The 26,244-nt window shown below is 41.1% G+C and overlaps 1 protein-coding gene across 1 annotated transcript; it reads right to left on the reverse strand.

The window, feature by feature from the left end:
* Nucleotides 1-9,759: 9,759 nt before the first annotated feature.
* On the reverse strand, nt 9,760-22,016 carry QRFPR (pyroglutamylated RFamide peptide receptor). Its single transcript, XM_058024613.1, has 6 exons — nt 21,677-22,016; nt 14,524-14,682; nt 13,895-13,956; nt 12,903-13,138; nt 12,467-12,564; nt 9,760-11,531 (listed from the first exon to the last, which is right to left on the reverse strand). Exons 1-6 carry the CDS (start codon nt 22,014-22,016, stop codon nt 11,128-11,130), a joined length of 1,299 nt encoding a protein of 432 aa, XP_057880596.1. The 3' UTR covers nt 9,760-11,127.
* Nucleotides 22,017-26,244: the final 4,228 nt, after the last annotated feature.

Here is a 26,244-nt window from a genome sequence, read left to right on the forward strand (position 1 = left end):
GATCACAGTAAAGAGGGAAACCAAGGATTCCTCAGGGAGGACATACAGCTACAGAAAAAAAAAATGGCTTTTATTTGAGCTGGAGGCTCACAACCCAAACTGGATTTGCTATTCAAAAACTGAAATGAGACACACCAGAGCATGGGGGTTCACCGTGAAACCCAGCCGAGCCAGCACAGAGCTGTTTTGAGCAGCCAGCAGTGGTTTTGGAGCTTTTGATTTATTCTGGATTCTGGCAGGGACAGAGCCATCATACACACCACCTTCAATATGGAACCTGACATAGAACGAGGCTTGGTTTGACTGCTGGACCAGGCAGGAGAAGGAAATGCTGACATTCCCCAATACCTGGGCTGCTTCCATGAGTCACAGCCAAGCACACTGTGCTTTCAGTAAGTATGAAGGTCACTTTTAAGTTACTGTTTCTAGTAAAGATAAACTCCCCTGCACAGTGAAGTCAGGAGAGTGGCTGCAAACTACGTGGGCTGTTTCCTATTTCCTAGGTAGGCTGTTCATAGGAAGGAGCTGCCTCCTGCCTAGAATACAGATGCCAGCAATCAGGATTTTTAGTAACTGAGTGTTTGCCCAGTGGGTGAGGCTTTCAGAGCTCTGGCACACGAGGAAGTTTGCAGTGGCATCAGGTTTTTGGGGAAAGATCAACAGGCAGAGCCTGAATCCAGGGGCTGTTCTGCCACCTGGACCACAGTGCTACCTCACCAAGTCACAACTTCTGTTGTTTCAGTCCAGGAGAGAATGAAACCTGCCCAGCTTCATGACCCTCCTGCACTCAGCCCCCAACAAGAGTTGCTTTAGGTATCAGCTCTGTACTAAGTTTGGCTACACAAGTTCTAATTCTTCACTAGAGACATGAAAACTGGAGCTAACACCAGCAGGCCAATCTGTCTTCTGCCTCTGCCCTCTACCTGTGCTATCTGCATGCAAACAAAACACCACACAACTGAGCAACAATTCAAATACCTCATTTTCAAGTGCCAGGCATGGAAAGCAAGAAGCAAGCAGGAAGTATCAATACACATCAATTAAAAGGAAAGCAATATATATAAGGTGTGTAAAACTACATCTTTCCACACGAGCTGCAGAAGAAGACCTGGTCAAAGCCTCCCACATCTCATTTGTGTATTAATAATTACTATATAAATTAGAGCTCAAACTCACCCCTTTGTAAAGCTGTTATTTTATCACAGCAGAGTTTTGTGGAAGGTCTCTGAATAGAAGAGGGCCTCTGGACTGACTCATGGATTCAGGTGCTGGAGGGCCCTTTTTTGCCTTTCTCAGGCTCAGCTGGCCCAGTGCTTCCGCCTCGGGAAAAGACATGGAAGCAAAGAACATTCCCAATGGAATCAGGGGCATCAATTGAAAGACTAATCACACAACTCCACAGAAGCCTGCAATGGCTAAGGGAGGGGGAGAAAGCCAGAGCAACCATGCATGCAAAGAAAGGAAAGGCTGAGTACTTAGACAAAACAAACAAACAAACTAACCCCAGTCCAGCTGGGCTGTGCTGCAAGACAACCCACAGCATTTTCCAGAAGTAACCAATTCCTCCTTCTCAGTCACTAAAGGATCAAGCTAAATCTTCATTCATTATACTTATGCACAGAAAGAAGAAATATTCTTCTGAGCAAGTAAGAAACAATAAATCATCTTCAAATTTTTTTTCAGTCCTTTTTCCCAAATTATCCTCATGTAGCAATTTATCTTGCTAAATCTCCCATCTCCCCTGCTACAATCTCCACACCCACAGGCCCAGCAATAAAAACACAAATTTTTATTTGGTTCCAACTCTTTCAATTTGGTTCAAAATTTTCTAAAAAACTGGTCTGTCTCAAAAAAAAAACCAAAACCCTGCTCTCTTCCCCCATGGTTAGCTGGGATTCATCTTCTGACCAGTGCAAGGTATTTTGAAATGTCAGATGGGTGAAGCATCAACCAGCACAGAACTTAAAGAACATAATGAGATAAAATTTTTTATATTCTCTACAGGAGATTTTGGTCACCCCCAGACTTGGCCATCTCCTCAAAACAAGAGCAAGCAACAGGAAACAAATCTTTCAGCACATCTAGCCAAAACAGTTATCCAGTACCACTCAATAGAAAAAAAGATCTTACCAGTAGCTGAAAATCACCAGAAGGTTCTAAAAGTGAATTATTGGATAATAAAATGCCAATTAAAGTTCTCTACATATTCATTTTTGAACATAATTTCAATTGTTTGGGATATTTTTCCGGGCCAGTTTTTCCTCAAAACATCAAACCTTTACCAGGACAACGAGCTGTGTACTGAGTACACCTAAATCACACCAGCTGCAGCTCATTTGCAACATTCCCATATCTCATTGGTTCACTCTAAAGAGAATTTTAATATGTTTATTTTTACAACTTAAAATTTATTTCTAGATAATATTATCTAGATATAGATTATATATACATATCTATCTCCATATATATCCATAATGGTTTAACACCTCAATGGACTAAGGAAGGACAACATCAACATGAGAAAGTTTATCTGTATAGTTTAATTTTTAATTATAGGCGAGTTCAGAGGTTTAAGTGTATCCCACTATTTGGGCAGCTTTTTGCACAACAAGCCTTGCAGTCTCTTCCTTCCCCAAAAAAAGCCGTAGGCGGTTCTGTGAAACATCCCACAAGGTGTCACTAGAGATGCATCAGCCAAAATACTCCTCGAGCGCCCTTCCCCATCCTTGCTCCCCCTGCCTTGGAAACACGTCAGGCAGCTTTGGAACGGGATCAGGAGGAGTTAATGCTTTGGAACGGGATCAGGAGCGTCCTGGTGCAGCGGGGCCTTTCAGCTGAAAGCAGCAAGGCGATGATTTGAACAGTAAATGAACCGAGCACACACAGATCAATGGGAAATGCAAACAACTTCAGGCATCAGCTTTTAATGAACTACCTCAAAAAATGCACCCTAATACAGAAAAAAAACCAAAAGCAATCATCAGCTGTGCCTCAGTTCCATGCTAATGCTAGAAAAGATGGTTTGCCTCATTTTGTTTTGATCATTCACAGTTCCATGCCCATCTTTCACACCTAACCCTGAATATTGCACAGATGTCTTGCAAAAATTTGCTATCAGATATAATTACGTGCTTGCTCCTCATTTACAGTTATCATTAAGGCCCTTTACTACTGAACACTGTGTGAATACAGCATGAATTCAAAACTACTGTGCTGGATTTAAAAAGAATATACCCACCATATTCCCCCTTCTACCAACCCCTGTATTTCCTTTTCTTGAAAAAAAAAAAACCTCAGATCTCACTTGAGAGAAGGGTTGCTTAACATTTGAAAACTATCTCTGATGCAGCTCTCAGGCAGAAATTACATTGCAGTGTCTAATTTCTCATTATCTCTTAAAAATCAGTAGGATTTGGAGCCTTAGAAGATGACAATGACTCACAGGTGAAGAGAGGGTGCCCCAAGTACACCAGGTGTAAGGACTTACCTTGCCTATTGCCTGGCAGACACACAGCTGCAGCACATCCCCCAGGAACAAAGTTCCAGGAGCACTTGGGATCTCCAAAATATATTTTTAAAAAACCAGGAAGGTATAACATGGCTACTCTGTAAGTTTACATTGGAAAGAAAGATACCACATGCTAAGAAAACTAACATTAATATGTTCCCCTCCTCCCCCCCCCAAAAAAAAGCAAGCCAGTGTTTGCCTTGTTTTTCACAAGCTTATAGAATATTTCCATTCCAAAGAGCTGATTACTGTAAATTCACAAAGTTCCTTTGCCTGTTCAGGTTACTTTGCAAACAAATCACTTTTGTGCCTATGTCCTTCTCTGCTCCTCCTCCCCATCAGTAAAGTGGGTTTATTCTACTTCAGACTTCATGAACACACATCAATACCTCACTGAAAAATATTAGCATTCCATGAGCAAATTATGAAAAGACTTTCCACTTTTTTTCATGGCTTGTGTTACCTTGGATAGCCACGAGTTCTATCCTCCATTTACATTCTTAAGTGCAAATAATATCTTCATTTGTCCTAGTATTTGTGGAGCCTTAAATCACTATGGCAAGACTTGTATTTTACAGCTGATCTTGACAGGCTGCTAAATTTGTTTCCTTGCACAAGGGTATTTTTTGCCTTTTTTAAACTTTAACAGCAAAGTTCTTCCACTCCCTTTGAGAATTTAGAGGGGTTTTTTTTAGTGTGCATAAAATGTTTAAGCAAGTATCTGTGCAGACTAAGAAAAACAAATCACTTTTTGAGACCCTTTATATTTTTCAGTTCACCATTTAGGAACTGAGATTTCTCCTGATTGCTAATAAATAACACTTTTTTTCCCTTCCCCTTTCCATTTCCCCTTTGGCTTCCCTCCACTATATCCCCAGATTTGGGAAGGAGGATGCTACAGGCTGTTAGTACACTCAGGGGAATCTGGAAATGACTTGTCTGAAGGATTTCAGAGAGCCTTCATCTCTATTATTTTTTATAGATTCATTCATTAATTTGGATTTCAAATGCTCAGCTTAAGAAACAACAGAACTTAAGAGTGGTATTTATTTGTTTTGGCAAACAAGTTAGCAGAAGGGATGAAAATTTAAACATCTGAGATACAATAAACCTAATTTTGACTGGGTTGTTTACATCATTGGTCCTTGTTCATTCATGAGCTCCAACTGCTTTTCAAAGCACTATTTCACAAAGGAGAAAAAATCCAACACCTCTCTCCAGGTTTCTCTCTAATCCTCGGGAAAGAAGAACTGTACCAAACCCTTACCAAGTCCTACCATGGAATACATGTTTCCAAACGCTTCTGGGATAACAATTCCCTAGGGATGGGCTGGAAGAGCTCAGCTTTTCCTGTGCAGCGACAGTGCCACCTACAGCCCGAGCTTGGCCACGGCCACCCCACCGAGCTGCAGATGGGATTTTGCCACTCATCTGCTCCTCCACAACTCAGCTCTGCCTGAGGATGAAACTTCAATACGATATTTAATATGACATCCTTTATACTTTACCCATGGAGACATTAAATATTTTCTAGCTGTTTATTTTTCGGCTGCATGGTTTTTAAAATTCTTCAGTTATGGACTGAACTCACTAATAGCTAAATTGGGTGTTTAGCTGATGTTTCTATGGAAACCATGTGTTAGAAGCAAGAAGCAGAACATGACATTTCTGTTGTCACACATACACAAAAGACACTGTACAGAGTTGTGAGACTACCAGAAGAAAGTTCCTGGACCTTTTTATAAGCCATAGTTTAGTTGTCATTTGTACAATAAAGACTGACATCTATGCTTGTTATTTAAAGCAAAAAAACCCAACTCTCCCAGTGCAGCTGGCACATTACTGAGAAGCTCCACTTCCTAGGAATTAGAAACTTGTAAAGTCAAAGAAAGAAAAATTAATATGGAAATATGTCAATAAGCAGCCTGAGAAATAAAATGTCAATGTATAAAGTCAGTTCAGAAAAATACAAAAAATATACACATGCAAGCCTAATGTAACCAGTAGAGTGGGCAAGGTCTTTCCAAGGGTGCCTGAAATAAGGACTGGAAATGCAGTTTGTAATCTGATAATGAGACTTGATGGAATAAAAATTCTGAACCACAGGGCTGCTTCACTTTGGTCTCAAAATTCATTACCTGGTTATTCCAATCTGTGTAAAAGAGATAAGGTCACAAGGAGTTGCTTCAGGGAAAGCAAAAGGGGGGAAAAAAAAGGAAAAAGCAAAAAAGTAAAACAAATCAATGAGATAAAAAAGAGTGAGGCAAATGGTAGCAGACAAAGCTCAACTTCCTACTAAACCAAGTTTAGTTGTTGGGAAAAGAGGGATCTTAAGCAGAGACAGCTGCAGAGTTCAGTGACACCATGCAAGCAGAAGGTTGCCAGGGGTGCCAACAAGCAGAGCAGCCCAGATACAAACTGAGAACTCTAATTCAGCCTCTTCCCACACACTCCAGTCAGCAGCTTTTTCATCCTACACAGCAGAGTCTGGACAATAGGGAAAGACACCTTAAAAAGTAATCAAGGAGAAAATGGCTTAAAAATCCCTTTACAAGTAGAAAGATTACTTTGGATGGTTTTTTTTCTACAAGATTTGAAATCTTTTTCCCTCCAGTGTGATGGATCTGTAAGTAAATGCACTTCTGCTTTATTAAGTCAGTGAAGAATTTATTTGTCAACAGTTCAACCCTGACTAATTTTTGCTTGAGCAAACTGTTGAGGCAGAAAATGAAATTAAAATATTGCACCTGTGATACCACAGGAGAACTATCCCTGATCCTGCAGCAGTTCCATGTCCATAAATTAGAATATTTATCAAGGTGGCATAAATGCAAATAGGAAAGATGGCTGTTTCAGATGGGAAAATGAAATGGATTTACAAATCAGATCCCGGAGCACTGAAAAAGCCTGAAAGCTTTCTTATGAATTTCCAAGATGCAACAAGAGATTTATGGAGACTGTGCCATAAATTTTAAATCAATTAATTAAGGCTTTGCCCAGGAACATGGGGAAAGATGGTGTAAGACCATACAATTTAATAAAGCATGGAAAAGATTAGAGATAGAGAAAAAAAGGACCACGTTCAAGGGAACAGTAAATTCACCTGAGGAGAGTGAGTCCTGAGAAACCCTGGTGAAATGAACTTAGAAAAAATTAGTTATGGCATTGGAAAGAGCAAATAAAAGTTAGAATGCTGGCAAGAGATTTCAACAGAAGGTTAAAAAAATAGACATTTTCATCTAAGAAGTGCTAATGGAAAAAAGCTTTTCAATGCAAGCACATATAATTTTGGGACAGTGTCCCTATGATAAACTGAATATATTCCACAATATGTTTGGGGAAAAGGTTTTATGATTATTTCACCAAAGAATGAGCAGAAGCTTCTGCTTTGTGGGGGAAAAAAAAAAAGGAAAATGCAAGGAAATAAGAGCCTTTCATAGAAAGCTTTGTATTCCTCCACAGGAGGTTGAAAAACAAAATTCAACCTTTTTCAGGCAACATCTTTTCAAGTCTTGGTTGGTGTTTTAAGCACCCTACAGGGCAGAGATACAATTTGTAGAAGTTTGTTTGTGTCTCTACAAGATCTCTTCTTTCATGAATGCATAAAGTATATACAAATACCCTTAAACCTTCTCAAAAATAACCCTGGCTTGGAGGACAGCACTTTTGTAGCAAAACAAACATTGTGTGAGCCTAACTTGTAGGGCTGTGAGTCTGTATTTTTTGGAATTAAAGGAACCAGGTTTTACTGCTTTTGACTGAGCAGGTTTTGTTGTACTGATGTGCATGAGGAGCTGGGGGGAGATTTCACCCTGATAATAAACCAGCGTGTGAGCCTTCATCTCAAACTACACCAGTACATTTAAAGTAACTTCACAATTCATCAGCTTCACTGGAGTGTCAACAGAAGAAGCTCATGATGGCTTGAACATGGAGCAGTACTCCTGGAAGCCAGATCTGAGGGTTCGTGAAGCAGGACTTGGAGTACAGACAGAAATACAGAGACTTATGTCAGTGTTTCTGAAGGGATATACAAAATCTAACCCCTTCACTGTGCATTAAATGCACATTTACCTGTCTCCTCCTCAGGCCGCTGAAGCTCCTGGTCCCTTCCACTGCTCCCACCTGGAGAGGCACCAAGAGGGCAGGTTCCACTCTTCCCAGCCTTTTGCCCTGTGCAATGAGATGCTGTTCTGTTCACTGAGCTGCTCTCTGAATAAAATGCCTAAACTCTCCCAACTTTCCTAACACTCAGATCAACTCTAATAGATATAAAAACATTGATATATAAAATACAAAAATATAGCTTGCCATGATTATCTTCCTCTCCCATCTCTCCAAGTCAACAGCTCTACTAAATCCTTTCCTCTACTTATTCCTTATTATAATTTTTTTTCCTTTCCTTTACTTATTCCTTATTATTATTTTTTTTCCTTAGCAATAATAATCTAGGGTCTCCTCTGCAATATATTTCTCTGATTTCTCAGGTGTCCCTTTCCCTCTGCTGGATCACTTGTTTCAATGGCCTCTGCCAAAAGCACAAGCAAGCACTGCTCATGAGCTAATCCTGCCATCAGCACACAGACAGGGCTAACACATCTCCAGGCTGAGAATTTCTGTACTTACTCCCTGGGTGCAGGCACATCACACATCTCCGCTGCTTTGGCAGTCATTGGCAATTGGTTATTCCTTGGAACAGGCCGATAGTGGATATTTTTTCAATTGCTACTCAGCAATTACTGAGAGGGTTCACTCCCTTCTACTCACTGTTTTCCTTGTTAATACTCTGGTATCAGTTGAACAAGCTGACACATCTGACACTTTTTCCTCATCCATTCAATTTCCAGAGTGTCTGTTCAGTTGAATGTGTCCTTTCAGGCTCCTGTCTTCATCAGCCTGTCAGTCCCTGGCATCATCTCACTGCAACTTAAAGGCTTAGCCCCTTGCAGCTGAGAATAAAAGAAGTTTCTCTTCAATTTTATCAAAGAAATTGTAAGTAATTCATAACTAAAATAATAAAAAACAAGACAAAACATTTTCCCTCAAAGAACACAACAGCTTCAATAAATATTCTCAGTTTAGGGAAATGAGAGTGGTTATTTTTTCCTGTTCTCTGAAAAATTCATTAGCCAGGAATATTTTTGTGCTCAGAGGAACCATGCAGTTACTGGAAGATGGAAATAAGCCCAGGCAGGCTGAGGGACAGCAGGGCTTTGCCTGGTTTGAAGCAGTCAGTTACAGCCACACACAGGGTACAAGCACTGCCAGGGATAGGTTAACCAGGCTGAAACTGAAACTCTTCAACAGCACAGCTGGTTTGGTTGGCTCAATCAAAGCTGAAGCTCTGACAGATCTAAAAAACAATGGGCAAAATCCTGGTGGTGCTTATGCCAATAATGGATCTTTTATTGTCATTTATTCCCTGCAGCCAGGACAAGATTACCTGGCTTCAAGACAACTACTCTGTCAAAAATGCACAAATAATATAATTAAGAACAGTATAAGAACAGTCTTTTATATTATTTTAGTTTCTATTTTATCTAACCATAGCCCCATACATCTATGCTGAAATATTTATCACTTCTCTTCTACCAAGACACTGGACTATTCTTTTTCTTTCTCACCTTATTCTGTAAAGTCCTTTAAATCACAGCTCTCAGGATCACAGGAGCAGCTGGCACCTGTAACAGGACTGGAATTTAATCACTAAAGAGGCAAGGATAAGCTCACATCAATCTTCAAAAAAAGAGAGACTCAAAGTGAAGTTTACAGCAGATATCCCTAGTGCAAAACGGCACCAACAAAGCCATAAAGGAACTTTAATGAAAATAAAATTAATACTACAGCAGTTATTCATTGACACAACGTTTTATGAGACAACAGAAGCAGGGAAGACAAAACAAAAACATAAGATACTTGGAAGTTCTGGTTAAATGCTTGTTAAAATCTGCCACTGAAATTAGCAGTGCAAATAAATAAATAGCTTAAAATAAATCAGTTTTCAGTCACAGATTCTATCCAAACACATAGTTCTCACCATCAGACAGTTGAACTTTACATCTGCTGAGGAAAACTATGATGATAACCCGATAAACTTAATTCCTGGCCCTCAGGACAGTCAGGAGCTTTCAGTCATTGCACAGGAGTGTATCAAATAGAATATAAAAAATACATATGTGAACAAAGTGTGTCACAAACCCATTGCAATCTGTAGACACTACAGAAGGATGAGATGACATCCAAATTATACAAGGATATTTTACTCTACGTTTTCATTTACAATGAAATTAAAGTAGCAATGTAAAAGAATCTTAAATTGACTGCCAAGGCAGCACCAATGTCCCATAGGTGAGGCAAGGGGTGACAGAAGAGAGCACTGACATTTTACAGGCTGCTAAAGGATCCAACCTAATCTCAGCTGGAGTGGGAAATTCTGAATTTCAAGGCCTCATTTATGGAATCTCAGTGTACCAGATCCCAGTGTACCAGTTCAGATCACACTCACCTCCCCCCAGTCCCACACTTGCAAACATACCTTGGCAATTTTGCAGTTTGGCCCACTGAGAGCAAAAACATTTAGAATTTGTAAGAATATCAACCTCACTTAGTATGAAGCCTAAAATAACAAAGCACTGGCCCAGCTGTCAGACAGCAACTAATCCCCTTTGAAGATGATGGACAGACAAAAATACAAGCATGTCCTCAGAGAAGTGTCTGGTCAAAAGATCATGGTATTCCATTAACAGTCTTCCATGAAGTCCCAACAGGCTCTGGATCAGGCCCCTGTAACCCTCCAGAAAATGGCAACAACGCCCTTTCAACCTGAGAGTCACATGCCCAAGCATGACTGGAAGTTCAGTGCAGTTTTACTCTACAGACCACACCTCCTGCATCTGCACTCTCTTGTACAGCACTTTTCCAGCCGCTCCATTTTCCAGCAGAACAATGCAGTTTGCAGGGCAGCAAAATGGCATTGAAATTTGTACCCAGGAATGAACCTGTAAACAGCACAGTAATTATGCATGCATTGACTAATATGCTTCCTGCTAACAAATCTGAACATGCATGTAAAGTTTAAACCTTAAACCTCTTCAGAGTCATGTTCTGGATAACTCTTTCATATTCCCTTTTTTTTCTAAAATGGAACTGCATTTCAGTCTCCATCTTTCCTGAACTCAGCTCTGAAGCTGCTCTGTTCTCAAAGATGCAGAAAGTAGATCTTACAATGTCATCCCCATGTCAGCTGTCCCAAAAAGGTGCACATGCTCTCCACAGTTCCTGTCTCCATGCATTCAGCTGTGCACAGTCCAGACACACAATAAATGGAGCAAGCAGCAGTTGTTTGGTTTATCTAAAGCAGAGGGCAAACAAGCCCTAAATTAGGTCAGGAAGCAATTTTTTTCTCCTGGAAATCACACAGTAATGTTCATTTCAAAAGTCTTACTCCTCATAATTATAAAATAAATATTACATTTTCTCAGTCACTACCCCAAAATTATTAGAGTCCACACATCATCTTCCCCCCTCATTTCAGCATGCAAAGCAGCAAACTCTTTTAAATGGCTTATTGAGATGAACATAAAGAGAACAACATCTCCATTCCCAACCCCCTTGTGATGCTACTGTCCATTTCCTACTGCAGAGTGCACAGTCAGCTCAGAGCTGAACAGGACCAGGTGCCTTTTCAAATTCCTTTTGGAAGCTGGCTGATCACAGAACTTGACCTCGATGTTGCCATCACTGAATGCCTCCCTCCTGCCTTCGTCCAAATCCGTGGGATCTTTCTGAGATGCACTTGGCTTTTTCCTCCTCATGGTCATTCCTGAGTTCCCAAGCTGCCTGCTTGGGGATGTGTTGTCTTTCATAATGCAGAAGCAGAGGGCAGACAGAAAATTTTTCTTGAAGTTCTCATTCATGAAAGCATACACAATAGGGTTACAAATAGAATTGAAGAATCCTATTATCTGGACAATTGCAAAAATCATTTTGATTGTCACATCATCATACTCCTTCTCAAAATTACCTGCAGAGAAGAAGAGAAATATGTTCTAAGTAAAGAAGGTCATAAATGCTTACTACTTAGTCTGTTTATATCCAGTTTGGCATTAGATGTTTTTGTTTAAAATCAACAAAAACCCATGCTGGAAGCTCTTAACATTAGTAATTGAGTTTTCTCAACAAGATAAAATCAAGATCTTTCACACAGTTCTGCTTTGTATGTAGACAGCAACAGAATCAAAAGAAAGAAAATTTATGAGCCAAAAAAGCTGACTGGCTGAACTATTGATTTATCTGCTACAATCTTTTTTGTGACAGAAGACAAAGGAACACTACTTGCCTTGAGCAAGTAGAGTACAACTAGTGAAAAATTCCTCTTGTTCCTGCTCATAGGCTGCTCGAGTACCCATGGAGGAGGTGGGAGATGAACAGTGCAAGACCCCAGAGAATAAGGCAAATAGCAAAAAAGCCAACACAAAAGCATTGAGGGCCTTTCCAAGCCAGTTTTCAGCAGAGAGCACTGAAAAGCTCTAGCTGGATTCATTGGATATCATCACTGTGATGTCCAGTATTTATATTTCCAATATGCCTACCACAATAAAAGGGATAAATATTTCATTGTAAGTGTAACTCAAAACAGTAAAGTTAAATTAAATATAATTAAAAACTTCAAGATGTTTTATGCTCAGAAATAACTTTTACCTTCCAGCCAAGCCCTTTTGGCCTTTCAGCAAATGAGGGCAACATAATAGACATGGTAAGAAAAAGAACCTATACAGACAGGCTCACCCCTCTAACACTCCTGGTTTTCCTTAAAGCAGGACATCAACCTTTGCTATCTGAAGGTATTTCAGAGCTGAATGCTGTAGCATCATTAGCTTTTCACAATCTGAAGTCCCATTAACTAATAAAAACCCCAAAACTCCAGACTTCATTCTATGAGATATGGCAGGTACTCACTGTACTCCATCATCATGTGAATCACATGGAAAGGGGCCCAACAGACTGCAAAGAGAAACACCACTGTCACCATCATAACAATTGCTCGCTTCTTCTTCCTGAAATTGCACCAAGAATTCCACACTGAATCACTGGGAACTGGCTGGCAGTTACATATCTCTCTTCAAGTTACATCTGTGACTGGGTTCTGATGGCTGTAGATTCAAATAAAACCCTCAAGGAAAGCTCAGAAGTACACAATCCCCTTGGAAAGAAAAAATGCATCATCGTATAAATCTAGCACTTGATTTCTCTTTTTTGGGACAGCAGAGCACTTTGCAGCATGACAGTAGCATGTCTTGCAAGGCATTTTCAACTCTATTCAGAAGGAATAATAAAAAAGTCAGGAATAAAGCTTCCTAGAAGTCAAAGTTCCAAGTGCATTTTGCTTACAAACCTTGATATTTTAGACATTTCACTCCCATGAATGGTTTGAAGAACTGAAGCATCTCCCACTCGTTTCTTAATCCAGAGTTCATAGCCAATTTTAGTGTACAGAAAGAGCATCAGCATCAGAGGCAGAAGGAAGAGTATAACAAGAATAAAGGTCGTATAGATCTTCTGATAAATGGGACTGGCCCATTCTTCCAAGCAACAAACATGCACTTTTTCATATAGAAAGTCATATTTAACCTGTAACAAATGCAAAGAAGATGAGTCAATAAGGTGTTTTATCCCAAGTGTAAATCCCAAGCACATTCAGATATTCCTTGCTCTTAATGGAACAACCAAAATTCAACAGATTTTTCAGAGTGACAAAAGTCTCTTTGGACACAAAGCACGTGTCCAATCAAATACTTGGTTCAATCCAAATTGACAAAAAGAGGCAGGGAGATGCTCTGATTTGGACTTCAAAGGAGACCTTGGCTACACACTTTGCAAGTAAAGATGGATGTATGGAAACCTCACATTAGCCACTTGAGAAAACAAGAAAATTATCAACATTCAAATTCACAAGCAGCAGATTCTGCTAAGTCTTCTGCCTAACCTCCAAACGTGTGTGGTAACTCATCAACTATAATGAGCAGCTAATTAATTCTGAACTAAGCACAGCTCTTCCAGATGTTGGGGAGCATTGTGTCATCCCGAAACAACAATCTTAGCCCTCTATTCCTGTGTGCCAGTGCAAAAGAAATCCACAGTGGAAGTCACAGATGTAATTAACTCTTCTTTGATGTAATTAGGGAGAGCAGCCATGACTACTCCCATACTAGTACATGCAAGCTCTAATCCTCAGCCTTTCCCAGGCTGGCATACAGAACCAAAGCTCCACCTCCCTCCCTTATCCCCCTCTAATCTCACAGGAGTTGATTCAATTTCACCTAAAGGTAGAGGAAGATGCAGCAAGGACTGAGTTCAATAAGCAAACCCCCATCTGACCTAACTTACCTCAAGGCGCTGCACGTACCACATGGGCGACCCAACAATGAGAGCCAGCACCCACACTATGCCTGTAAACAAAGACATTTTTTCATGCTTTGTCCAACAAGCAGGATTTGCTATGAACAGCTTAACAGCTTTGAAAAGTCAGGCAAGGTAGAAAACTGTAGCAAATAATAAAGTTTTCTACGAGGCATTCATCAGTCAACACATCAATAACAGCATGCTCTTTTGACATCAGTTGTCTGTCTCTCAAACCACCTCCATGTATTGATATTCCACAGGGAAAAGCACTTAATCTGCACAAGGAGCATTAAATAAACCTCGTTGTGTAACAATGGAAGGGTCATTTCCCCGTGACACTTTTTAATCAGTGCTTGCACATTTTGAACTTTTCTTTAAAAAAAAAAAAGGCAGCTAAAGGTTCATCTTCGTTAAGTACATTTTGGACTTCACATGCTAAGTCCCTTGTGAGAGCTTTGGCTAGTGAATACTTTACTTGTAGGCACTATCCTTGAGCTATTTTATAAAGGTCAATTAACTCTGCCTCTGAATCACTGGTCATATCACTGCCGTCTGTGGATCCACACTGAAGATCATTTCTCACACACAATCACTGGAGATGCCTAAAATCTTACCAAGCATGGTGAAAGCTCTTTTATTGGTGTACTGCCACTTCATTTTTAGTGGATGCACAATTCCCTGGTGTCTTTCCACAGCAATGCAGGTCATGGTAAGAATCTCAGTTACAATAGCAGTGGACTGGACAAATGGAACCATCTTGCAAGCAAAGGCACCTGCAATAATTGGAAAGTAAGGCATGCAACAGCTATTAACTCCATTACTAAAAACAACAGACCAAGACTGTTAGATTTATTGTAGCATCTAAACTGCTGAGTCACCTATTTAAGCCACTTGTCAAATGCAGCTCTCCATAGCCATTCTTTGTTGTAGACACCTGCAAAGCCAAGATTTCTAAGGACATATTCACTTGTAAGTGTCACCAGTCTGACACTTACCCCTATTTCACTTTTGACCAAGTCTTCCATCATCTGTTTTCAAACACCTCCAGTTACAGAGCCATTTATTATTTTTTCATTTTGGCAGACTACTCTCCAGTTTATGAAGGTCTGAGTGTAACCTGTTTAAAAGTTTACCTTTTCTGCTGTAGCAAACACATTCCCTGAGATCATTTCCATATCACTCTATCTGTACACTTCAGTATTTAATGCATCATCCTGTCAAATGAGATTTATAGAGGAGGAGGCGTAAGAGGAAAAATTTAACCCCTTCATCATCCTTCTGTTCTCCAAGTCTCCCTCTCTGCTGATTACCAATTTATGTCAGTGCCACTTTCCAATCCAAATGCAATTTCCTGCCTGTATTTTCTAAGTTCTACAGGTTCCTATTGTGTTTATGCAACTTCAACTTTTATTGCTGACACAGCTTTCCAAAGTCCATATTCAATTTTGAATGTATTAGTCATTCTCCATTACCCATTCTCAAGTCCTAACCATCTCAGAAAGTCATATAAATAATTCTGTTAAAAAATCTTACTTTAATGCCCTTCCCAATCTACTTCTCTTTTACCCATTTTTTGACCCTGAGATAATTTTCTCTGTACTTCCAGAGTTCCCTTACACTCTCTTACAGTTCAGTATTAGCTATTCTTTTCAGCAACCGTCAGGGTTATTTGTCCTTACCAGACTATTATTTATACCTTACTCAGATATAATCCATAAACCCAAAACAGCCTAAGAAGTATCTGATCCAATTTTCAGTCAGGCTTTAAGATGCTACAGACACCTCAAGCAGTAACAGCACAAAAAAGAGAAAACAAACAGAAAACTCTGAAAACTTAATCCTACCTTCCATGAAGGGAACAAACCAACTTCTGCTTGATGGGCCAGGCTAAAATCCACTCCAGCTTACAAGAGGGAACTGGTTTGCTACTGGTCTTGCCAATCCTAGTTGCCCCAAAATCCCTTTTTCTGTGGCTCCACGAAGGGAAGGAGAAGACAAACAGCAATGGGTGGAAATCAAGCACCTTTCAAGCACATATTCAACACCGGCAGCATGATGGATGTGCACACAGATCTGGCTTAAACCAGAATAAAAACACATCATGCAGCCTTTTCAAGTTCCTTGCATGAAATCTTAGCATTTAGCCAGTAGGAACTGCATGGCTGAGGATGCATTGGGCTGCATAAATACATATACCCAATATGTATTTTTCCAGAGCATCAGGGAGAGCAAGACAAGACATCCTCACATCTTCTATCAACTGAAATTTATAAAATAAAATTCCCCCTGCTCCTTCCTGGGCATCAGTAATGCCTAAGGAAATGTCTCATGAAACAGACACGATATTTTACTAACTCAGCACCTCATCAGCTTATCACTACACCCAGTACAGAATGTGCTGCACACGCAGCACCAGACCCACTCTGTCAAATTCACATCCTTCACCCAGTGGGCTTCAACTTCTGTTGTGAGATCAAACCAAAAGCAAGCTCAAATCCTACCTACTCTGCACACAGCAAATGGTCAATGTGACCAAAGAGCTGGTTTTCCATTTTTGCATCACTAAGTTAGAAGGGTCTCCTGCTACAAATAAACAGAAGAGCCAAACTTGTTAATGAAATGTTTAAGTTTCTGTTTCACTAAGGAAGTAAGTTCAGGTCTGAGTGCTGAAGCTGGAGGAAAACTGAAAAAAATTCAAACAAACACAAAACAAAGCTAAAAAACCAACTCAAACTTTCACCATAGGCTATTTCTTACAGTTTGAAAAAGGCCAGACTCAAACCCACTTGAACTAAACCTGCCTTACAGGATTGCCCTGTAATGCACCACTCCTCCACTGAAGTCCCAACATCCCAGGGCATTCTTAGGAAGCACAGCAGTATCACTATTACTCAAGTAACAAAATGAGACTAACTTTCAGCATCAGTCTGGTGGAATTTCCAGCTGGTACCTAGCTACTAAAGAACAAAGGGAACACCCCAAACTGGGAGAGAACTCTCAAATTCCCAGATGCCCATTGTTTTTTTTTTACAGATGTCTTCTCATTTTCTTCCCAGCAACCACACTGTCAAAGAGCACAGACTACCACTCACTATGCCTTGAGCTGAACTCCCAGGAGAAAAGGCTGCAAAAAACCCCTCAAATTTATCTTTTTGAAGACCAACACACAAAAAGTAAGCACTTAAACTATACAGAAGTAGCTAAAAGTAAAAGTCTACAAAATGCCTGCAGGTTGAGCCTACTGAGCTGGACAAGTGCCATTAGCACTTCCAGAAATGGAAAGCAAAAGGATATTTTCCATTAGCTGGAATACAAACACCTGCTCTGAGGCACACAGCACACATTTTGGGGACTTGGAGGCCACAGCAAAACAGCCACAGAGTCTTTTTATAAACAAGAAACATGGTTTTCCAAATGAGTAATAGGTAAAAGCTAGTCAAAAAGCATCTGTGTATCAAAAGTAAAACCAGAACAGAACTTGAGCTTCCCTGAAGCTTCTCATGCCACCATGCACAGGGTCTCTAGGTGTCACTGTTATTAACAATAAAATATCCCTTCAGGGCTCTGGTGCTTGCCCTGAATTGGAACTCACAACACAAATGCTTCCCATTATCTGAAATGATGAGACCTTCAAGTGCCTTGAAATTCAAACATCCATCAAGGTTAAGACTGTTGAGCAAGGAAGCCGCCCCTCCTTCACAGAAGTATTTAAAACAGATTTACTTAGGAGCAAAAGAGAAAAAAATAAACTTTTTAGGATGTCCGGGCCACCTGGGAGAATTCAATGGAATTCTGACATCAACACACCTGAGATCCATCCACCATCCTTACTGTGTTTGAATGGGATTTAATCCTGAGTCCTTGTACTTGGCAAAATAGTGACTGTTCTTCACATCAAGCCTCTTCTTGGCTTTTCAACCCACAGTTTTATTTATAAATCTATAGCAGCCATTCCCAACTGCTTAGATAATTACTAGAGACTTTCTCCAGATCTTTCAATACTTGAAATTATATTACTTTTTTTTTTCAAATTACAAACATTAACAGGCCTTTACAGATGGAAAATGAAATTTACTGTGAAATAAGGTAATTATTTCAGAAGAGTGCATGCACATTTCACTTAATATTTAATCCATTTGTGTGAAACAGGCTTCACCTGCAGCAAGAATAAATCGATACACTCCCATTCTCAAGCGTCTGTTATGGAAAAAAACTGAGAAAAAAAGTGGCAAATTTTATTATAAGGAAGACATGATAACATTTGAGGAAAAAAAATTAATTATGCTATTACATCATAGTAAACACAGTGAAATTAAAATAAGACTGAGATAGGCAAAACCCCAGCTGTGTCAAACACATACATTAAAACCATTTCAAGCAAATTTTCACATTCATGTTCAGACTTAACACAAAGAGAAGATTTTACTAGCTTAAATCTTGGTTAAAATCCAGCTGGTAAAAATGTGGCTGTTTGGAACATGGTTTGCAGACTATATGACTATGTATCAAAATTAAATTATTTTTTATTTTAAATTTATTTTAAAATTTTTTTTCATAATTAAATTCCCACGCTGTTAGGCTTTCAGAGAACACTTCCAAGGGACTGCTAGTCAAGACAGCACTTCAGCACCTAAAACTGGCCACCTTCAACTGGGAAAGAAAATCATTTGCAGCAGAACATTGGGAATGAAAATAACTAATTGCTTCTCTTTTTCAAGAGGCTAAAAGTAATCCTTATACACTGCTTGCTAAAAAGTGCATTGATTATTCAAGCAGTGAATAGTTTTCCCAACAATAACAAGTTCAGAGACTGCAAATGTAAATGACTCTCCTGTAAGCATTTTATGCCTTCATTATGGACACTGTGCCTGGAACAGTGATTTAGTCATTTCAAATTATCACTTCTTTCATCAGGGTTACAAAAGTAAAAGCCTGAAAGCATTCTCTGATAAATGTTAAATTGCTCCTTCCTCTGGTAAAATGCTGTTGATCTTGCCCTGGCACTAGAATTTCTGCCACAGCTTGTAATGAGCTCTCTCCACCTCACCTGAAGCAGAGTAAATTGATTTTTCTCACATTTTGTAACTTGGGGCAGTCAGCATCACACAGATGATACCCCTAAGGGTGTTGCATACCTGGGCAATGCATTGTTTTACATCAGTTCTTGGTATAGATGCAAGATTTAGTTCTCATCCCTCAGCAAGGAATTTTAAGTGTGCTCACACGTACAGGAAGTTCTGAGGTAACACACTGCTGGACACGTGACAATTAATAAGAAAGCATGCTGGATTTTCATTCAAAGCTTCCCATGAAATTACAGCTATTTCAGCTGCAAAGTTTAAACTGGGAAATTAAATCATATGCTGTCACTATTACACTCACACAGCTACACAGATTCTTAGAGACATCAGAGAATCAAAAGCAGGACCAGTTCAAATCTGTTTTTAGTCAATATGGTGCTGCTTCCAATGGTTACCCAAAAGAGTTAAAGGGTCTGTGCTAATGCTGCTTGATCATCAGGCAAAGTGAGGCACTCTGGCATTTTTAACTGCAGGTGTAGTTAAGAGTGTGTAAGTGAAAATACTATGGAAAAAGTCACAGCTTCAGCTACTCTGAAACTGTGGCAGTTCTTTTGTTTGCATTACAGTGTTTGCAGTCCTCTCCTCCCATCTCCCATGCTTCTGTGGGTTTCAGCAGGGGAAGCAACAAACATATGCAAGCATGGAAATAAAGAACCTGTTCTAAACTGAGCACAAGTACAAAAAATACACATCCCGGTTCCCATCACCTAGTACAGACGCCTGTTTTAGTGATGCAAGTAAATCAAGACAGAAAGTGACTAAAGGCTCAGATTCCTGGATCAATTTCTAGCATCAAGTGTCTCAGGATGCACCACTTCATCCACCAAGGATACATCACAAGTGAAATCACCTTTTTCATAACAGACTTGGATCTTGCACTACAGTGGATGAGAACAAGATTTTTTCAGACTCCAAAATGAAAGGCAAAAGGCACATTAAACCAGTTAAGCCAGCAAGGAAAAGACTCCTCCAGGACTGGCAGGCTCTGATTCACAGTACAACTTTAATCACCACTCACACTTCACCATGTCAACATCAGGAACCAGATACCCTCGGGATACCATCAGTTCATGTGTTTGTTTTCCTCAATTTTACTTCATACCCCCCCATCACCAATCCATGCTATTACTTATTCTGTCCTCCCAATACTGAGTCAATTCAAGGTAATGATTTCACCAGATCAAAAGACCTATGCGTTCACTGAAAATGCTCTAGCACAGCAAAGAGAGCAGGCAAAAAACACAGTAATCCCCAGAGAACAGTGTACTTTAGCTGCCCAAATACTGAATATCTGAAGAGATTTGCTGTAACTATGCTAGAGCTTTTACATTCATTGCTTCTAGATGTCGGTCGGGCACCCCCAGTAACAGAGTGTAAATAAAGACATACATATTTTTCCACCTGTTCCACCTGCCCATGCCCTATCTCCTCTAATTCACCCCACACAGAGGCTTCAGTTGATTCTGATCAGATATTTGGTCAAGCTGACAAATCAGACCTTTCCTTAGGAGAGAAGAATCACAAACCTTATCTTCCTCAAAACAGCTCATAAGAAAAAAGCACAGTTGTCCTTACTATCAGTAGTCCCAGGAGCTTTGGATTCATCACTTCTCATTAAAGTTTCTGTAATAAAGCCCATTTCTCACATGTGCTCCAAATCTTCTCTGACCTGTCAATTCCCACAAAACATTCTAGTCTGTGGGAAGTTATGGAATTAAATCTCCATGTTATGACAATCTTCACTGTTGTCTCCAAACAACAGAAACACAGTAAGCCTTGGAAACTGAAGCATCAACGTGTCACTTGATCAACATCTTTAGTGATCACTCCAAAATATTGTGAAAAAAATATTTCAATTTGTGGTTGTACAAGATGCTGTCTGCTATTTGCTGCAAAACCACTCCTTTTATTTTTCCACTTATAATTGTCAAACACTGTTTAAAGAAAAGAAAACCAAAAAAATAAATACCATATACAATTCTACTGCACCTTTCTCTGCTTGCTCTTTACTGCTTTGGAACTGGGATGCATAGGAAAGGAAAAAAAAAATCCTTCTTTCAGGTATCAGGGAAACTTTGCCAAAAGGTTCTTCACATCAACAGGATACAACAGAGCTCCCAAGAATAAAAAAGAATTTTAAAAAAATTTAAAGATGCATTATTTCTGCATAAATTCTACACATTCTCCCAGTCACTTGTTCCTTCAAGGACATTCTTTTTCCTCACAAAATGTTAAGGAGGACTGTCTCCGAGTTGACAGCTGTCAGAGGAACTTAAGCTGCATAAAGATTGACACCTCACTTGCCAGACAGATTTCATTACTTAGCAATAAAATGAAGGGGAAAAAAAAGGAGAGAAAGTAGTACGGCAAGACTCCACACAACGAACCGCTTCCCACACGCACACCGCAACTTTAAAGGAATACAAGGCGGAAAGGGCACTGGGTTATTTGAACATAACCCGAGGGAGGGATGGAGAGGGCAATCCTCACAGGGAGCGGGAAGGGGAAGGGTCCCTCACTCCTCACTGAGGGCAGGAAGGGTCCCTCACTCCTCACTGAGGGCAGGAAGGGTCCCTCGCTGAGGGCAGCAAGGAAGGGTCCCTCAGAGACGGGGAACGGGGAACGCCGGTCTCGGCTCCCGCCCCGCAGCCCAGCCCGGGAGCGGCGGCCCGGCCCCGGCACTCACCGCCCAGCCAGTTGGAGGAGATGTTCTGCAGCATGGTGAAGGGCACGCAGAAGAAGGCGATGAAGAGGTCGCTGAGCGCCAGGGAGCAGATGAAGATGTTGGTGACGGTCCTCATGGCTTTGCTGCGGGTCACCACGTAGAGCACCAAGCAGTTGCCGAAGAGTGCCAGGGCGAAGATGAGAACGCAGATGAGGACGAAGGCTATCTTGGTGCGCCCCGGCAGCTCCGGGATGTACACCAGCGGCTGCAGCCCATAGAGAGCAATGAACTGCTCCCGCGTCACATTGTTGTCCCGCAGGAGCTGCGCGAACTGCTCCGGGGTGATGTTCAGGGACCGCATGGCGCCCGCTCTGGGACCGACACCCCACCCTCCGCCGTCTCAGCGCCGCCGCCCGGGCCCCGCCATGGCCGGACCACTGCCCCTGTGGCGGCGGCGAAGGGAGCGCGCAGGGCCGGGAGCGGACCGGGAGCAGCCCGCGGGCGGCGGCGGCTCCGCCCGGACACAAACTTGGAGCGGCGGCGCCGCCCGTGGCCGCGGCGGGAGCGGCAGCCAATCAGCGCGGGGTGCGCGCTCGCCCCGGCCCCAGCGCTGTGGAGCGGGACGGGCGCGAGGCGGCTGCTGTGAGCGGGGAGCGCGCGGGGAGCCCCTCAGATCGCCGCCCCTCACAGCAGCGCCGCTCTCTCACAAGCCCTCACAGCGCTGGGATTCCCCCCCCCTCACAGCAGCGCCGCTCTCTCACAAGCCCTCACAGCGCTGGGATCCCCCCCTCACAGCTGCGCCGCTCTTTCACAAACCATCACAGCGCTGGGACTCCTTCACAACCTCCCCTCACAGCGCTGGGACCCCCTCAGAGCTGCCCCCTCACAGCATTGCATCCCATTCGCTGGTGTCTCCCCAGCCCAGGCTCACAATGCTCAAGGTGGGTGCTGGCACTACCATATCAGCCTCTCCTCACGCTCGGATCAGGCTGAACGGGAAAGGAAAGAGATGATGCTGTGGGGAACATGGCCTCTTGTGTGAGGGGAGGCTCATGCCACCCACAGCAGGTCCCGCTGGTGCTGATTCATGCCCATCCCAAACAAGACACGCGTAGGGATTTTATCTGCCCTGCCAGCCCCCTTTGTGCCAACGCCACTCCCAAAACACTGAAACAACTCCCCAAATCTAAAACAGAAAAGTTCTCTACGCTTCACTGAGAGGACAGGAGGCTCCTGAAGGCCCCTTTCTCAGCAGTACAACCACTCTTGCCAAGGGAGATGTGACCGGATTTCATCCCACACAACCTGGCTGGCAAAGCAATGCAGGTAAGATCATAAAGGCTAGTAAGGGGCATTCAGCTAAGTGACTTCAAAAAAAAAATTAGAAGACTCTGCAGTTTAAATATGAATAATAATAATGGCTAATGTCTAACAGAGGGACCAAGTTAAAAATAGGCATTGATTTCTCTTCCAGTCTAATTTAAATTGCCCAGTACAGCTTTCTCACTATCACAGGTAATATCCCCTTTGTAAGGTAGTAGATTGAATAGCAGCAATTTGCTTTAATCAGTCACATAAGAAATTACCAAAAAGTACTCAGAGAAGGCAATAACAATATGAGAGCCTGTCTGGCAACACTTCCCACCCTCACAGAAATAGATGTTTCATAGGGAAGTCACATCACCAAGGAGAATGCTGCAAAATTACATTTTGTATTAAACGGATGCTAAATTATGAGTACATAATTTTCCTGTACAAGTGAACCTCTAGAAAAGAATGAAGAAAAGTCTAGCCAAAGCTGTTTTTTTATAGTGTTTCTGGGATGCCAAGGAAAATTGAAGAAAGATTTCACCACCAATTCATTTTCAGCAAAAAAAATATGTTCAACAATACCAAAGGTATTTTGTGTCATCTTTGAAAAAAAAAAAAAAAAGAAATTCTGTTAAGTGGAAATCAATGGAGAGAAGTTCCAATGCCTGCACTAACCTGTGCTGCTTCAGTCCTCCACGTGCTGACAGCCCTCACTCTCTCTGGGTGTAGGTCCATGGCAAAGACTGACTTTATTATCCCATGCTGAGAGGAGATGTCAGTTTCCTTGGGTGCAGCATTGCTATTTTCCTCTTGAGATTAATGCCATTGGGGTCTGTCTCTGACAGACCTTCTAAGTCTTGTTCTGGAAAGCAAATGCTCATTAGACTGACTCAGATACTGACAGCCTCTTTCACATTTCCTTAGCCTGCCTTCTTGGCTGGAAAAGTTGGTCTTTTATTCCCATCATGATCCTGCTGAGCTTATGCTCTGTATCACACAGACAGTCTTCTCTTGAAATCAATTTTCCCAGCACTTTCCCTTAACTACACCAGGTACAGCCTGAAGCCTCCTTCATGTCCTCTGTTCACAAATCCTTCCCTGTGCTTCTTTCTTTTCCCTCTTCCCCCTCCACTTTGTGCTGGTAACAGCACCCTCATTTGGGAGCTCTTCTGTTAGCACAAGCCAGATGTGTTCCTGCAGATTTCATTCCTGTCAGAGAAAAGGGCCAAACCTGGAGGCCAGTCTGTCATCCTGGACTGCAGTGTTGTGCTGTTCATTGTAAAAAGCATCCAAGTGTGTCAGGAACAAATAAATGGGAATAAGCTCTCACCTAAATAGTGCAGATATAGCCTGACTTTATGGTTAGCGTGGACATTAGTTTTTTCATATATCCTTATTTTATTGCTATGATTGCTCATTACAAGTAATCAAACAGCATTAAAAATGAACAACATCTGAATGGTTATTCCAGAGAACACAAACAAATTTTGAAGCTGTAGGCAATGGAAGGGTGCCATTGCATCTAGTGCAGGTTTAGCTGGATTTTTTGCAGGCAAACAAAGGCACAAAGCAGATCATTTTACAGATAACTTTTCTTGTCAGTACTTACCTACATGGAGAAGATAAAAGTAGGATTTACAGAAGCTTTCATTTTCTTTGAGCATTATCCATCCTCTTAGCTGAAACAATAAAAGCAGAGACATCACACAGGTTGTAGGGAAAATCACTGTTAACTGCATTTCCCCACTCCTTGACTTGAATTAAATTGTATTTGGAGTTAAAAGGGTTGAGTTACAAAAGGTGACCTCATCTCAAACCTGTTGAAATTACTGAAATGACTTCTCTGCTTCCCTGGGCCACAAATAATTGGCAGGTTGTGCAAAGTGTTTACTCTTCAGGGCAGCACCTCATGTTCTGCCTTATCCTGCACTCGCTGCTCCAGCTTTTGATGCAGCCACAAAGCAGAGCCGTGTGGGGCTGCCCTGACTCCCCACATGGTGAAATCACCAGCCATGTAAAAATGTTTTGTCCAGAACTGGAAAGAGAGGCTGTGTAATTCTTCTTAACCAAAAAGGGATAAAAATGCTTTGTCAAACAAAAGGGGTTCGTTTTCCCTAACTGACACTCCTACGTCAAAGATTTGAGCAACTTCCTTGCTCATCAAAATATGTACATATACACATACCTTGATTTGTCCTGCATGACTGCTTTCAGATTTTAATGATGATATTTCCAAATTCTTATCAGCAACCTCCAAATGCACTTCTGGTACCACTGAAGTCTATGGAGTGCTGATATTTGTAACAACAGGACACAGGTCATACCCTTACATAATCTGCAATAACAAATTAATCTCTGCTCTAAATTTTTAGTAGCCTGTACATGATAATAATAAATTACAAGCACTGTTATGTTCCTTTGACAATTATTTATTAAACTGATGCATTTATAAATATAAAACAGGGTTTGAAAAAGCCCAAAATCTTCTGGTAAATAATTGATTATATGGAAACGATGCATTTCTCATTATTCTTAGTTGCAAAAAAAAAAAGAAAAAGCCTCCTACTAATTAACTGACTAGAAATACTTTACTTCTGTGCCTAGAATCCCAGTGGAAAAAACTTGCAATTTTAACACAGATCAAATCTTGGATAATTCTCCTTTGGCTTCAGAAGGATTGCATATTCTTTAGTCACAAACTGACAGGCTGATAAGCACAGAAAGGTGTGACATGTGTGTTGTACCAGACTGCACTTGTATCAGAACCACTCATTGATTGCTTCGTGCCACCATGTGCTAATTTGTTTTTTGCCTATGTGATTTATCTGCATGACACTTCTCATTCAAAAGACGCTGTGGATTTTCTGCAGACTGAGAAATCTGTTAGTCAGTGAGGGACCTTTTCTCTGACAGAGAGGAAGGAAGCCGTACTTGCACTCTGTTTCCCTTCCAACAGCACGCAGAGAGATCCATGTCTGGCAGCTGTAAAAAAAGGGTGACAACAACGAATGTGCCTTCACAGTTTTGCATAAGTTTTGACAACTGATCATGAAGTTTGTAGAAACTGTGAACAGCAGACATTTGGAACTCTGATAAAGCACATACTTACTGCATATTCCTAAACCAGAAATTTTAAAACACATTTTCACCCCTACCAAATCTCTACTCATGCTGTCTAATCACGCAAAACAGATGGCAAAATTAAAAAAGAACCCCTTTTCTCCTCCTCTTTGCTTCTCTTGACACATGAAAATACTTTGGAAGAAGCAATTCAGATC

Source organism: Melospiza georgiana, chromosome 5, assembly GCF_028018845.1.
Source record: "Melospiza georgiana isolate bMelGeo1 chromosome 5, bMelGeo1.pri, whole genome shotgun sequence".
NCBI classification, from domain to species: domain Eukaryota; kingdom Metazoa; phylum Chordata; class Aves; order Passeriformes; family Passerellidae; genus Melospiza; species Melospiza georgiana.

What these genes read in the sequence shown, in the direction of transcription:
- QRFPR (XM_058024613.1), bottom strand. Translation starts at nt 22,016, where the DNA reads ATGCGGTCCCTGAACATCACCCCGGAGCAGTTCGCGCAGCTCCTGCGG. An exon ending in CTCCTCCAACTGGCTGGGCG is followed by an intron (nt 14,683 to 21,676) that starts GTGAGTGCCGGG and finishes CAATTATTGCAG; the next exon opens with GTGCCTTTGCTTGCAAGATG. An exon ending in GAAATGTCTAAAATATCAAG is followed by an intron (nt 12,565 to 12,902) that starts GTTTGTAAGCAA and finishes GTGCAATTTCAG; the next exon opens with GAAGAAGAAGCGAGCAATTG.